The sequence below is a fragment of the Biomphalaria glabrata genome, chromosome 9 (assembly GCF_947242115.1).
Source record: "Biomphalaria glabrata chromosome 9, xgBioGlab47.1, whole genome shotgun sequence".
In the NCBI taxonomy this organism is placed as follows: Eukaryota; Metazoa; Mollusca; class Gastropoda; family Planorbidae; genus Biomphalaria; species Biomphalaria glabrata.
In genome coordinates this window covers 31,372,013-31,385,672 of record NC_074719.1, presented here as the reverse complement: position 1 = coordinate 31,385,672, position 13,660 = coordinate 31,372,013, and the positions used below count along the sequence as shown (strand labels likewise).

Genomic DNA, 13,660 nt, shown 5'->3' with positions numbered 1-13,660 from the left:
CTCCTTGTCAGTGCTACTAGTGTAAAGACATGGCATCTTGTCAGCACTACTAGTGTAAAGACATGGCTCCTTGTCAGCACTACTAGTGTAAACAAGACATGACTCCTTGTCAGCACTACTAGTGTAAAGACATGGCTCCTTGTCAGCACTACTAGTGTAAGGACATGGCTCCTTGTCAGCACTACTAGTGTAAAGACATGGCTCCTTGTCAGCACACTAGTGTAAACAAGACATTGCTCCTTGTCAACATTACTAGTGTAAAGACATGGCTCCTTGTCAGCACTAATAGTGTAAAGACATGGCTCCTTGTCAGCACTACTAGTGTAAAGACATGGCTCCTTGTCAGCATTAATAGTGTAAACAAGACATGGCTCCTTGTCAGCATTACTAGTGTAAAGAGATGGCTCCTTTTCAGCACTACTAGTGTACACAAGACATGGCTCCTTGTCAGCACTACTAGTGTAAAGACATGGCTTGTCAGCATTAATAGTGTAAACAAGACATGGCTCCTTGTCAGCACTACTAGTGTAAACAAGACATGGCTCCTTGTCAGCATTACTAGTGTAAACAAGACATGGCTCCTTGTCAGCACTAATAGTGTAAACAAGACATGGCTCCTTGTCAGCACTAATAGTGTAAACAAGACATGGCTCCTTGCTCTTGCTAAGGCTTATGACCTAATGATGAGGATGTTCCTATACATTTCTTTGTTAATTTATAACAGTATATCCATTGAATGTTTCCATCAAATAAACCTACCTGCTGAGTTTCTGTAAACCTTGTCACATGCTCAACAAAGCTTAAGTGTCTTTCATATTCCATAGCACACAATGCAGCCAAATCATCCTTGAGGTTAGGGTGACCCAATGTTGGTCGTAACTCTTTTTTATTAGCTGTCTGGTAGATGCAAAGTTTAAGATTTGAAAAAGAAAGATAAAAGAAAGATAAAATTATCAATGAAAAATCTGCAGCCTACAAAAAATTAAATTAAATTCTAATATTAAATAAATCTGGAAGACTTGCTAAAAGACTTAGTAAAAAGAAATGAGAATATGTTGATGCTTAGTCTTTTAAAGTTTAAAGAAAAAGTTTTATCACAGAACCATTAAACAGAAATAGTTGAAGAAAGTGGAAAAACAACTTGGAACAAGAAGGTTTGAGGTGAAGGCAAAGACATAATCTGGCAAATGAAAGAAATGAATAAAAAAAAAAGATAAACATAGATGTCTTATAAAAAATACAAATCCCAAATAGTAGTGTATCATCAACCTGTCTATTAGTAATAATAATTAATAATATTAAAATAGACAACGTCAGAACAAATTTTTGTGTTGTTTCCTACCTGTCTAGTAGCAAGATGCTCAAGAATAGATTGAAACTCTGATACAAGTGCATCATGGGCCTTCTTTGACTCAAGTATTTGATTCTGAACATAGTCCCCAATTACTAGACCAGGAACTTGTGCACACAGGTCTTCAAGATTCAATAATTGATGGCGGAATTCTTGAGAAAGTCAATAAAAACAATTATCAAAGAGGAGAGAGATGGGTGAAAAGATGTGAGAGATGGGTGAAAAGATGTGAGAGATGGGTGAAAAGATGTGAGAGATGGGTGAAAAGATGTGACAGATGGGTGAAAAGATGTGAGAGATGGGTGAAAAGATGTGACAGATGGGTGAAAAGATGTGAGAGATGGGTGAAAAGATGTGACAGATGGGTGAAAAGATGTGAGAGATGGGTGAAAAGATGTGAGAGATGGGTGAAAAGATGTGACAGATGGGTGAAAAGATGTGAGAGATGGGTGAAAAGATGTGACAGATGGGTGAAAAGATGTGAGAGATGGGTGAAAAGATGTGAGAGAAGAGTGAAAAGATGAGAGATAGGTGGGTGGAAAGATGTGACAGATGGGTGAAAAGATGTGACAGATGGGTGAAAAGATGTGAGAGATGGGTGAAAAGATGTGACAGATGGGTGAAAAGATGTGAGAGATGGGTGAAAAGATGTGAGAGATGGGTGAAAAGATGTGACAGATGGGTGAAAAGATGTGAGAGATGGGTGAAAAGATGTGACAGATGGGTGAAAAGATGTGAGAGATGGGTGAAAAGATGTGACAGATGGGTGAAAAGATGTGACAGATGGGTGAAAAGAGGAGAGAGATGGGTGAAAAGATGTGAGAGATGGGTGAAAAGATGTGAGAGAAGAGTGAAAAGATGAGAGATAGGTGGGTGGAAAGATGTGACAGATGGGTGAAAAGATGTGACAGATGGGTGAAAAGATGTGAGAGATAGGTGAAAAGAGGAGAGAGATGGGTGAAAAGAGTTTGAAAGGGATGGAGAGTAGGATAAGGAAAAAAAAGGCAAAATAGAAATTTAAGTTAAAAGCCAGGTTAGGGACTAAGGTTCAGAAAGTGGTTAGGGTTTATGGGAAGAGGGATAGGTGCAAAATTAGAAGCTAAAGCAGTGGTTCCCAAACTTTTTTAGACCCCTTGCCATGTTTTCTGGTTATCGGTAGACCCTCTGCTTAACTTTCAAATTTTTGAAAATTCAACATATTTTTTTTAAACTAATTTCTATCTGTACAAAAAGTAAAGTTCCCCTCAGACCTTGTGGTCTATAGAGCAGATGATGTGAAGGTCATCTGTTTCTGTGGCCTACGATTATCGAGGGTGTCATGTGGCCAGCACAACGACCAACAGCCTTTACTTTCCCCAACCAATGTCAGGTACCCATTAGAGCTGGGTGGCCTCAGAGGCGCCCAAAAGATCCCGAAATTAAAAATCCAAGTCTTCAACAGGATTCAAACTCGGGACCCCCGGTTCAGAAACCAAGCACTTTACCGCTCAGCCAAAATGCCTCCTAATTTCTATCTGTAGAGAGTTGAAAAGTGAAAAAGTAATTTAAAGCTACATATTAGAAATTTTAGCGATCTCTCTTTTTTATTGATAAAATTCAAAACCAATTAAAATAGCAATATGTATTGCTGGAATCTCCAAACACAATGGCCTTAAGTATCATTCTAAGAGTTTTTTGCAAAGAGCAGTTTCTCGTGTATTTGTTGACGTTTCACGAGTTGCTCAAATATTGTGTCCGCGCGAAGATGTTATCACTATCGGGAGAAAGAGCGAAGGTGAGTGGCTGTCGCCTAAACCAGTAAGCTTCGAGCATGAAGGGCTCATTAGTCTTGGCTGGCTACCCACCTAGCAGAAGTAAAACTGAATTCAAAACTCTCCTGTCTTGCAACTCAAACATGGGAAAGGTTTTGTGGGTTAACCTGAGAAAAAATAAGGAGCCGGCGACCATAATGCAGTTTGCAGCACACACCACTACATCCTGTCAGAACCTGTGACGCTGCTAAGCCCAAACGTTTATATGTAGTTTGCAAAGAATTACATATGAAGATTTTTATTTTATAACTCATGCCACCGAAGCAACCTTGAACTGTATCAGATGTGGGTTTGTGTAAAACAGGTTTTAAAACTACAATGGCTGATAAAAATCAATGTTTTACCTATGGTGTTTTCCTCATTTTGCCATAAATAAGTAAATTTCCACTTTCAGACATTGTGATGATGTTATGGTCATCTGTTTCTTTGGCCAACGGTTAACGAGCAGGGTGTCATGTGGGCAGAACAACGATCAACCGCCTTTACTTTTACTAACATAATTCAGGTACCCATTAGAGATGGGTGGACTCAGGGGAGCCCTGAAAATCCTGAAATTCAAAATTCACAGAGATTCGAACCCAGGACCCCAATTACGGAAGCCAAGCGCTTAACCACTATCACCACACCCTTATTTTGATATAAGTGAACAGATATTGTAAGACTCATAAACCACCATCTTCTCTACCTGATGTTGAATAAAGATTTTGTGGGTCTATTCTGAACTTTATCTTTGAATATTCAAAAGTTTTTCAAATCTATATCTTTTTATCAGGGTGATATTGTCGCAGATGATTCTCAAGCGTAATTAGTTTCATATCGTCATAAAAAGGCAATCGGTAACCGCTTGGTTGACAAGGAAAGAATGAACAATTTTATATAATCAACGCTAGACAGTCTACATTTCTTTTTGTTAAACATTATTTACATGAAGACAATATTAAGTTATTTTAATAAGTATTGAAATTGAATACAACAATTTTTCGTTAGAATAGCAGGATAAATATTTAAATGTTAACTAAGTTACAAATTATATATAGTGTGAAGAATTACATTAATGGGATGTAAAAATTAAAGTCACGACCTGCTTATATGAAATCTATTATCATAGACCCCCTTGGACATCTCATGGACCCCCAATTTGTTTTTTCACTTTCGTAGACCCCTTGAAAGTCTTCATAGACCCCTGGGGGTCTATATAGACCACTTTGGGAATCACTGAGCTAAAGGCTAGAATGTTGGAGAAATGATGAGTTAGAGACATATGAAAAATAAAGGGACAAGGATGAGATAAAAGGCTGCTGTAAGAAAGATCAGTGAGGCAAAATGGAGGAGGAAGAAATGGAAGGATGAATGCATACATTGAGTATACAGGATATACTAGGTGGCCGTGGAATTATCACAAAATCCTGCCGTCTAATTGTGTTTCACATGAGATGCATCCAAACATTATTGTTCTCATAATATGTCAAGTTTCAGAAGCTGAATCTAATGGGCTTATTTAACATAATGTTTTGTTTACATGGGTGTCAGCCCACTTTGACCCTTAAAGGGCAGTAATGCAATTGTGACAGAAGTATGGGGAAAGAGAGCTGGAAGGAAGCCTAAAGAAGGGGCAAATGCAAGAACTCTAAGAGGACTTGAAACACATTTGTAAATTTGCACTCTGCGATATTACTTGCTACCTGGGTGTATAACCGGGTGTTTACTATTTAATAGTGTACCTTGCAAACATTGATTATGATAGTCATCAGCTTGGCTACCATAGGAACCAATCTTTTGAGTTATAACCTCAGTAAACTGTTCTAATGTTTCCTGCAAAACTTGAGGTCTAGTGACAGGGTTGCTCCCTTTCTGTGCATAAAACACCTGAAATATTGATCATATCCTAAATGTCATTCCTTCAGACTGTGATCTTTAAATGCTTGCCATTGAAATATTACTAATGTATAATACTTGCACATTCTTAATTATTTGGCAGCCTGAAAAATAGAAAAAGCTGCTAATACTTGTGTGTGGTCTGTCTGTCTGTCCGTCCATCCCGTTTAGAGCTCAAAAGCTAAAAAAAGATATTGAAAATCCAATTTCATAATTTGGAACTTGCAAAGTTCTGGTTCAATGGCAACTTTTTTTTTAAAAAACAGATGAGCCATGAATGGACCATTCTGGAGCCACATCTGAGTTTTTTTACTCTTGTTTAGCTTTTATTGCACTAAAACTAATTTCTCATATGGAAATATTTTGAAAAGAATTTCTTTCAACTTTTGTCTATGTTTCACATCAAACAAGCTCTATCAGGTTAATCAAGATACATCAAACAAAATTTAAACTGCTGCTTTAAATGAAGTGAACATGGATAATAAATTATGAATTAATTAATAAATAATAATAATAAATAATAAATATTTGAAGCATGTGAACAAAACTAAAGGCATGAGAACTTAATTCAAATGACCAAAGATACCTCCAGTCAGGTATGACAAGTTAAGATGTCCAGTGTTACCATTTAATTAAGACTAAGTAATGCTATAAACAGACTAAGTAATGCTATACACAGACTAAGTTATGCTATACACAGACTAAGTAATGCTATACACAGACTAAGTAATGCTATACACAGACTAAGTAACGCTATAAACAGACTAAGTAATACTATTGTGCACAGACTAAGTAATACTATACACAGACTAAGTAATGATATACACAGACCTCAGCTGTAGAAAGAAGACCATCTGAAGCATCTTTTAAAATGCCTTGAATATGAGGAATGAATTGCTCTTTTGAACTTGTATCTATTCCAAGGCTCAAAGGTTTCTTATCAATCTTGAATTGCTTGCTTGATCTTACAGTCCTAAAATAGATGTAAAAATAATAATGTTTGATTACAATTGATAGAAGGTTTGCACAGTTCATCTCAGATTTAGGAATGATATGGAAGAAGAAAGTTTTGTATTTTATGTAAATTTTTTAATCCAGGTGAAATCTGAGATTTCAATTTCAACATTTTTAGAATGTCCCTGAGTTCTTGAATTGGTACTGACCTTTTTGGAAAGTAAAGGAAACCTGTCGTAGTTGCCCCAGAAATAATACAAAGTATACAATTCATCAGTAATCTTTGAGGAATTGTTACATTAACTGTTAAGATTGAGGACTAATATTTATGGAAATTCTCTTTCAAAGATTTATGTAACATGAACTTTTTTTTTAGCACATAATTTTAAATAATGAAAAAACTTTAACTTAAAATAAAATTCTAGTCATTACATTCTCTTAAAGCATAAAAAAGTTAATTACCCAATGGCTGTCTTTTTTACATCAATATTTGCTTTTTGATTAATTTTTGTCATACTCTGCTCACTTCCTTTACTGGAAGACTGTGATACTGCTGATTTCTCTCTTTTATATTCTGAAAAATTTCATTTTATTTTTTAAAAAGTAAATATCATAACAAGCTAACATTACATCAACAAATTGTATAAATTAAATTTTAGATGCACCTGATAAAAATTAGGTAAATGGAAATTTAAAAAATATAATAATAAAATAAACATATGGTTGCATTTCTTAACTACTTAAAATTTTGATAATTTTGATGCAATACTTTGTTTTCAATAAAAATAATAAACACTTTAGAATCTAATAAAACTTTGTTATTTTTTCCTTTTTTTCCAAAGCATCTAGCTTAAAAAATGTAAACTAAAGTACTACCTTCACCATCAATAGCAGCATCTAGTCCAAATTTTAGTTTAGTTCTTTGTGTCCTAAATAGATTGATAGCATATTTAGCTTTTGAAAGCATTTCATTTGATATAGGTTTCATATAAAATTTTATATAGTTTTATGTAGATTTTTATGAGAAAGGTATATGAATAATAAGCTTGTTATAGTTTTCATTAACTTTAAATTCATTATGTTCGTATTGACAAAATATGATCTGAAAAATCTAAGACAAAATTTATTTTTTTAAAATATATTTTAACCCTTCATAGCTTTTCATTAGTACAGCGTTTTCCAAACTTTTGAAATACATATACCCGCCCTTCTATAAATTTTTGTAACACTGAGTACTCCTTGACCAAAATGTTGCATTTGTAATCAGAATGATGTTAAATTACACGTCTTATGTTATTTTTTATTGATGTAGCTTTGAAAGAGCTTTCCAGATTATTTTACATTTCAAAAGTGTTTTTTTTTTAAATCAGCATGTTAATGAGGTGCTATGTATACCCCCCTTTAAACCATTTCAGTACCCCTAGAGATATGCATACCCCAGTTTGGAAAACACTGCATTAGTAGTATGTATTTTTAATTAAATATCAACAATAAATCAACAAATCATAAATTTGTTTTCTTTGATTTGAAAATGTAATTTAAAATATTGCATGAAGTGTTCACATTATTTTTTATCTTTTCAATGATGCATCCATATTACATTTATTACGGCCTATGTATATGCCTCTATATATGTAAGCAGCATTCATTGTTTCAGCACTTAGCTTTACATTTGTATTTATTTTTATCTTGTGTGTGAACAAATTTATAAATTACTTTTTTCAAACTCAAATTTTGCTAAACCAAAAGGAAATGAAAAATAATAACCATGACAATACATTTTTTTCTTAACAAAGATTTACCAAAAATCATCTGAAAATTTAAGTTTATTTATTTCTAGAAATCTGAAATTGAAAGAGGATTAAATTAAAAGTATAAAACAACTGTTTCTTTTATTTAAATGAATAAACAATCATATTAGATTCAGAAGCTATGTCAAGTGCAGAAATAATTATATTACTTAAAAAAACTCTTAGAAGAAAATAAAGGTTTCTTTTATTTACTTAACACTTTTGTGAGAGCTAGGCAAACATTTGGATAGATGTGTATACCAAGAGTATTTATTTATACACTAGTCAAATCAATATTATAATTTATAAGGTAAGCAAACAAAATGTAAAGAACTAAAGTCTAGCTTTTCATTTCATTACCTGTCATATACCAGTTTTAGAACCCTTGCAACATTTGGTGACCAGTAGTCACTTAACTATTCCGTGCGGTCAGCACAAGATTTTGCTTGGTCAAGTAAATGACCACGAGGTGAACACCTCAGTTGATCTTAGACTCTCAGAGCGAGAGGAGTGCTATGGATATTTTTGACGGCAGAGTTATGTATAAGTATTGAAGTTATTATAATTGATTTGAATTCAGGATTTATTTCCTTGGATGTAATTTGTGTGATGGCTGAAGTCGCCAATATCTTTTGTGAATTATTATACATATATATTATGTGAATAAAAACCATGTCTGCTAACCTGGAGTCCATTAATAATTCTAAATGTTGTGGTTGGATAGTTTAGTATGTTAGTGTTCTCACGCACCTGCAAATCTAGTGCGTGTGAGAAAGTATTTAGTTAAGAACATTATAGTAATACCAGAAGAAGTATCTACAACACTCAGAGACATTCGCGTCATCACGCCTACAACAAGAACCAGGCCGTGACACTACCAAAATTATCTTTTATTTATTTTAGTACAAATTCATAACGCTAATAATTGAAGGGATAATTGAGACATATCTAAATAACAAGCTGTAAGGTAAAATTAATCAAACTATTCAACTTCTGTTAGGCAACACTAAATGAGTAACAGCAAAAGAAACATACTTGAGAATACTTTTGATAGTAGCAAATGTAGGGTCTTCTATCAGCTTACTAATTTTCCCTGCTTGTGCCGTATTGTCATTTGTAAAAACAACTTTAGCTGAAAAATAAAAAGGAGTTAACAACTAATAAGGCTTATAAATTATTTTTTTTTAGGATTCACAGAGCTATTTGCATAAGTATCTATTTATTTTTTTTACTAAGAATAGCTACAATTATATTGTACTGAATATGAATAGTTCCCTTACCATTGGCAATTGTTCCATTAGGCCCTGTTCCAGTTTTTTCTCTTTGTAGATAATCCCATCTTTTAACAAAAGCACCAAATATTTCTTCTAAAGAATCATTAAGTTGAGTTGAAGTTATTTGCTAGATTAGAAAAACAAAGTACTAATATTAAAGTAGTAGTATTACAGTATATTGAAAGCCACATATTAAACATTTATTTTAGCACATCTAATAATTAAGACCACAATTGCTACAGAAACGGCAAACTTGACACATAAAGAAAAAAGTAATAATTAAAGACAAAGTTTGAGTCATTACTTCTAGATCCATATTTTTATTCTGACAAGCATTAATTCTTTGTTCTAGAGTCTTGAGCATGCCAAGTAGATTTTGTGACTGTGTGTTACTGTAAGCTACTTCTGATTTGATTTTGACTTGTGTGTTAGTCAGCCATCTTGAGACCCGCTCCATGAACACTAAATCATTCATATGACTTTTAAATCTACAAAACAGGAAAATACAAAGTATATAAATATACAATAGTTTTATACAATAAGTAAATAACTAATTTAGACATAAATAAAGGTAACATAATTACAAAAATATCTTTTATAGTATAATAATATAAAACACAAAAATAAAAAAATAATTTTTAATTAAATTGTAAAAAAACTTGTAGCTGTTAAAAATCAAATCTTCATGAACTGTACCGCTCTTCAAACTCCAGACAAATTTTAGTTGCACTCTCCAATCTTTTTGACTCCATGCCTTCCAATTCTGACATAATTGAACCTTCAGTTGAATCTATCTGTTGAGACATTTTTTCTAATTTTTTTCTATAATCTTCAATTTCCTCTGGACAAAAGTTACCTCCATCAGAAAACAGTCTGCAGGAAAAGAAAGCAATGTTGATGTAAACATTTTCTGCAATTGTAAAATGAATTTTAGCTTATTTCAATTGATTATGTAGAAAAGTAAAGTGATTTAATTACAAATGATTGTTTATGTAAAGACTGACTTGAATGCTTTGATAAATCTGGCATTAGATTCCCTTAACATCTGCAGTGTCTCATCAAGGTGTTGTCTAAACTGACGTAAAGATGTACGAATAGTTGTCATAAACTTTTCTTTCTCTACCACTAATTGATTCTGGAGATTGACAAGTCTGTGAAGATACAAACTAGTTGGTCAGTCTAGATCAAAATATTAAGATATTCTTCATTTTTTCATCCCTGAACATAAGCATGTAATATTGTTGCATAAAGAAATAATTAGAATAACTGGTTTAAATATAATGTCAATCAAATGGAGCCTATATATATATACATATGGATGAACACTATAAATATAATTATACAAGTTTATTCAGAAATAACTTTGGCCATAAACAATATACTTCTGGAATGAAATGTTCTCTGCAAAAGAGCTGACAGCTCAGCAGCAAAAAGCTGGCTAGAAGAAGAAGAATGAAATGTTGAAATTTTTTTGCGTAGGCTTATATGAATACATTAAATTACTTTTAACATGTCATGTGTTCCTGTTTAAGTAAAGATATAATCTCTAAAAGATTTTATAGTTTACTTTATATAAAATAAGTTTTGGCTTAGTGACAAGACTAGGTTTTGAAGTGTAAGAAGCGTATGCACAAAATACTTTTGGCAGTTTAGAGAGAGGCAGGTTATAAGGATGTAGAGATTTGACGGTAACAACATTCGACGGTTCCCTTCATTACCTATTAAACTTATTATTCAACATAGTTCATTAGCGATGAGTACCTTTATATTGTTGGCCTTTTGTCTGTGTTATTTGGTTACTTGAGTGTTACCTCCATTTAGACTTATCTGGTCAAGACACAGCACAGAGGGACCTAACAATAACCTTTAACTTAAAGTAAAATACTTTCTGGAATATTTCTTTTATTTTAACTTCTAAAAATATACTTTTTGAAAAATATTTTATTTTTCAGACTATACAAAGATCCTGTGAGGTTGTCATTATGAAGGTCTGAAGTTCTTTATTGTAATAAATGAAACATTATCTCAAGGTTAAAAAAAATGTGCCAATATTCAAGAGAGAGTGTTTGACAAATAAAGATACAGTGTAAGATGACCTCTAGGAGATAAAGTTTAATAGTGGCATGATCATAATTAGTTTAATCATTCTTATCTCTCAAAAGATTTCCACTATTTCCCATACACCTTGGCCTTTGGTGATAACGTCATGTGGTATGTGTAGGATAATATTAACATCCCCTACATCAAATAGAAGCAATATAACTGAAAACCCAACATTACAATAGATCTAGCATTTTACTTCTTATTTATATTATTACATTTCTCCACAAGAATGTAAAGGGGCGGGGGAACACTAGAAGAACATCAAAAATATTAACAAGCATTACAAATAAACATATTTATTAGATGAAATCAAAATTTCAAGTCAAAGCCTTAGCAGCACCATAACGCAACATAAGTACCCCTTTTCAGACCTTGCAATCTATAGGACAGATGATGTTAAGATCATCTGTTTCTTAATGAGCTGGACTAGTTGGAAAAGGGTGGGGGAAGAAAGAGGGAGGTAAATGGGTGATGGCTTTTTAAATGCAGAGCATTAGGGTTCCACGGAACACAATTTGGTAAACACAGGTGTAGAGAAATTAAATTTAATTAGAAGAAAAAAATGCATGCTTCATTGTTGGAACAGATACTTATCAGACCACAGCTCTTTCTATTATTCTAGTTTTTGTAACTAATCTTTCTAAAATATGATCTGTTCAATAAAATAGAATGTCTAAAAGTTGTCTAATGTAAAGACAAACCTTGAAGATTTAGTAGCATTAACAAATATTACTTCCAGAGCTTGAATATCTACATGAAATTGATTGGCAAGTTTATTATGTTCCTGACTCATGGCCTTAAAAGTAGCACTTAGTTCTGCCATTTTCTTCTCCATACCAGCACAATGGCGGATGACACGCTCTGAATGCATCACAAGTTCAGCTGAACAAAAGAGAAATGAGTGAATTGACTTTGTTTTATTTGAATGATCCCAAAGAAAATAAGAATCATCAATGCTGGAAACAATAATAGTGTTACATTTTGAAGTTAAGAAAAACACAACAAATAATTATCAAATTTGATAATCATCTAACAATGCCATAAAGATCCACATGTGCTATCAATTGATATTGAAAAAACATATAAATGTGTCATTAACTGGTATATAAAAATACCCAAATATGTTTTTAATTTAAAATGTGTCATCAATTAATAATACAAGAAAAAAGAAGAACTGCATCATAATTATATAGCTATTTCTAAATTTAATTAATTTCTCTTTAACTATATTTAAAAAATTAATAACCTGCTCGGACATTATGTATATCAAACTCTGCTCTCTGAGGTCGAGGTTGATGGAGGTGAAGTCGAAGGTCAAGTTCACTGTTTATTTCTTGACACTGGAATGGAAGATATTCATATATTTCTGTTCAAAAATTGTGTTATATCTCTAACACAAGTCAAACAAATTGATTTGAATAAACTGTAGTTTAGAAATACCTATTTGTGTTTTGTTTCTTAGAATTGGAATGCTAGAGCTAGTTCACTGAGTAGTCTTTCACTACATTTACTTGAAACAATATCCTCATGCTTTTTTTTTATTGGAAATCATGACCAACATTTTTATTTAAATAGTTAACAAAATTTTGGATGTTAGTCTAAGAAACTGTCATATTTATAATAAGACAGATATTTGTAAGATACATGTTATATTACATACATCATATATAATAATATATATATATTTAATGTGCAAATTTTTTTTCCTCAATATGCAGGTGTCACTTTCTCAAAGTGTTAATAATAGAGTGTAATTTGGAAAATTAAAAAAAACAAAAAACTATTAGGACAATTTACCTTGGCTATAACAATACTTTTAGCTCTATCAGATGCTTCATCAAACCACTCATCCAAATGTTCTAGAAAGTTCTGACGAATTCTAAAAAAAAAAAAGTGATCATTAAAAATAATATACCTTTAATCTCAATGAATATAAAATCATGCCATGCCAATGAATAGTGTCTGGGACTAAATTTAATATTAAATTATCCAAAGAGAAAAACATAATTGAATGATGTTTTTTGTTTTTTTTTAAACAAAAGGTTTGGTGGTGGTGGCGGGTGGGGGTGGAGGGAGGTAATAAATCATGCAGTTTGTAAAATAAATATAAATTTAAACTCATTATATACAAGCTACTTATAGACAGTGAAGCTCATTTGTATAATATGTGGCACCCCATTGTAATATAAAATTTAATCATAATTAAATATAAAATGAAAGAGAGCAATCAGTACCTTGTGGGATTGTGGGAGGGCTGGTATAAGCAAACACATATTAAGTTACAACTACAGATTGATATTTTGGCCCATTAGTATACCATGTCATGCTTTATAGACATACGAGATTGGCACCCGGGTGGTGAAATCGTAGGAGCACAGTAGATGCAATCACACCCTGACACACCTGAAAAATCCTAACCTTTGAATAGGGGGGGCAGTGTATTTTAATGGAGAAATTTCACAATTTGTGTCAAATACTTTAATCACTAATATAACCCATATA

The 13,660-nt window shown here is 32.6% G+C and overlaps 1 protein-coding gene across 2 annotated transcripts in view; it reads right to left on the bottom strand.

Annotated features, from left to right (window-relative positions):
• The window catches only part of LOC106058919 (coiled-coil domain-containing protein 180-like), a 65,816-nt gene that overhangs the window by 4,724 nt on the left and 47,432 nt on the right, over positions 1–13,660 (bottom strand). The window contains exons 19-33 of one of the 2 annotated variants that reach the window (XM_056040299.1): positions 12,956–13,037; positions 12,405–12,498; positions 11,860–12,040; positions 10,060–10,206; positions 9,752–9,928; positions 9,360–9,543; positions 9,062–9,182; positions 8,817–8,913; positions 7,794–7,835; positions 6,868–6,920; positions 6,454–6,565; positions 5,869–6,010; positions 4,884–5,028; positions 1,343–1,503; positions 760–897 (exon numbers count right to left, since the gene is read on the bottom strand). In XM_056040299.1, the coding sequence (XP_055896274.1) occupies positions 760–897; positions 1,343–1,503; positions 4,884–5,028; positions 5,869–6,010; positions 6,454–6,565; positions 6,868–6,920; positions 7,794–7,835; positions 8,817–8,913; positions 9,062–9,182; positions 9,360–9,543; positions 9,752–9,928; positions 10,060–10,206; positions 11,860–12,040; positions 12,405–12,498; positions 12,956–13,037 (1,876 nt within the window). The remainder of the gene's footprint in view (positions 1–759; positions 898–1,342; positions 1,504–4,883; positions 5,029–5,868; positions 6,011–6,453; positions 6,566–6,867; positions 6,921–7,793; positions 7,836–8,816; positions 8,914–9,061; positions 9,183–9,359; positions 9,544–9,751; positions 9,929–10,059; positions 10,207–11,859; positions 12,041–12,404; positions 12,499–12,955; positions 13,038–13,660) is intronic. The other variant, XM_056040300.1, reaches the window with a different exon arrangement.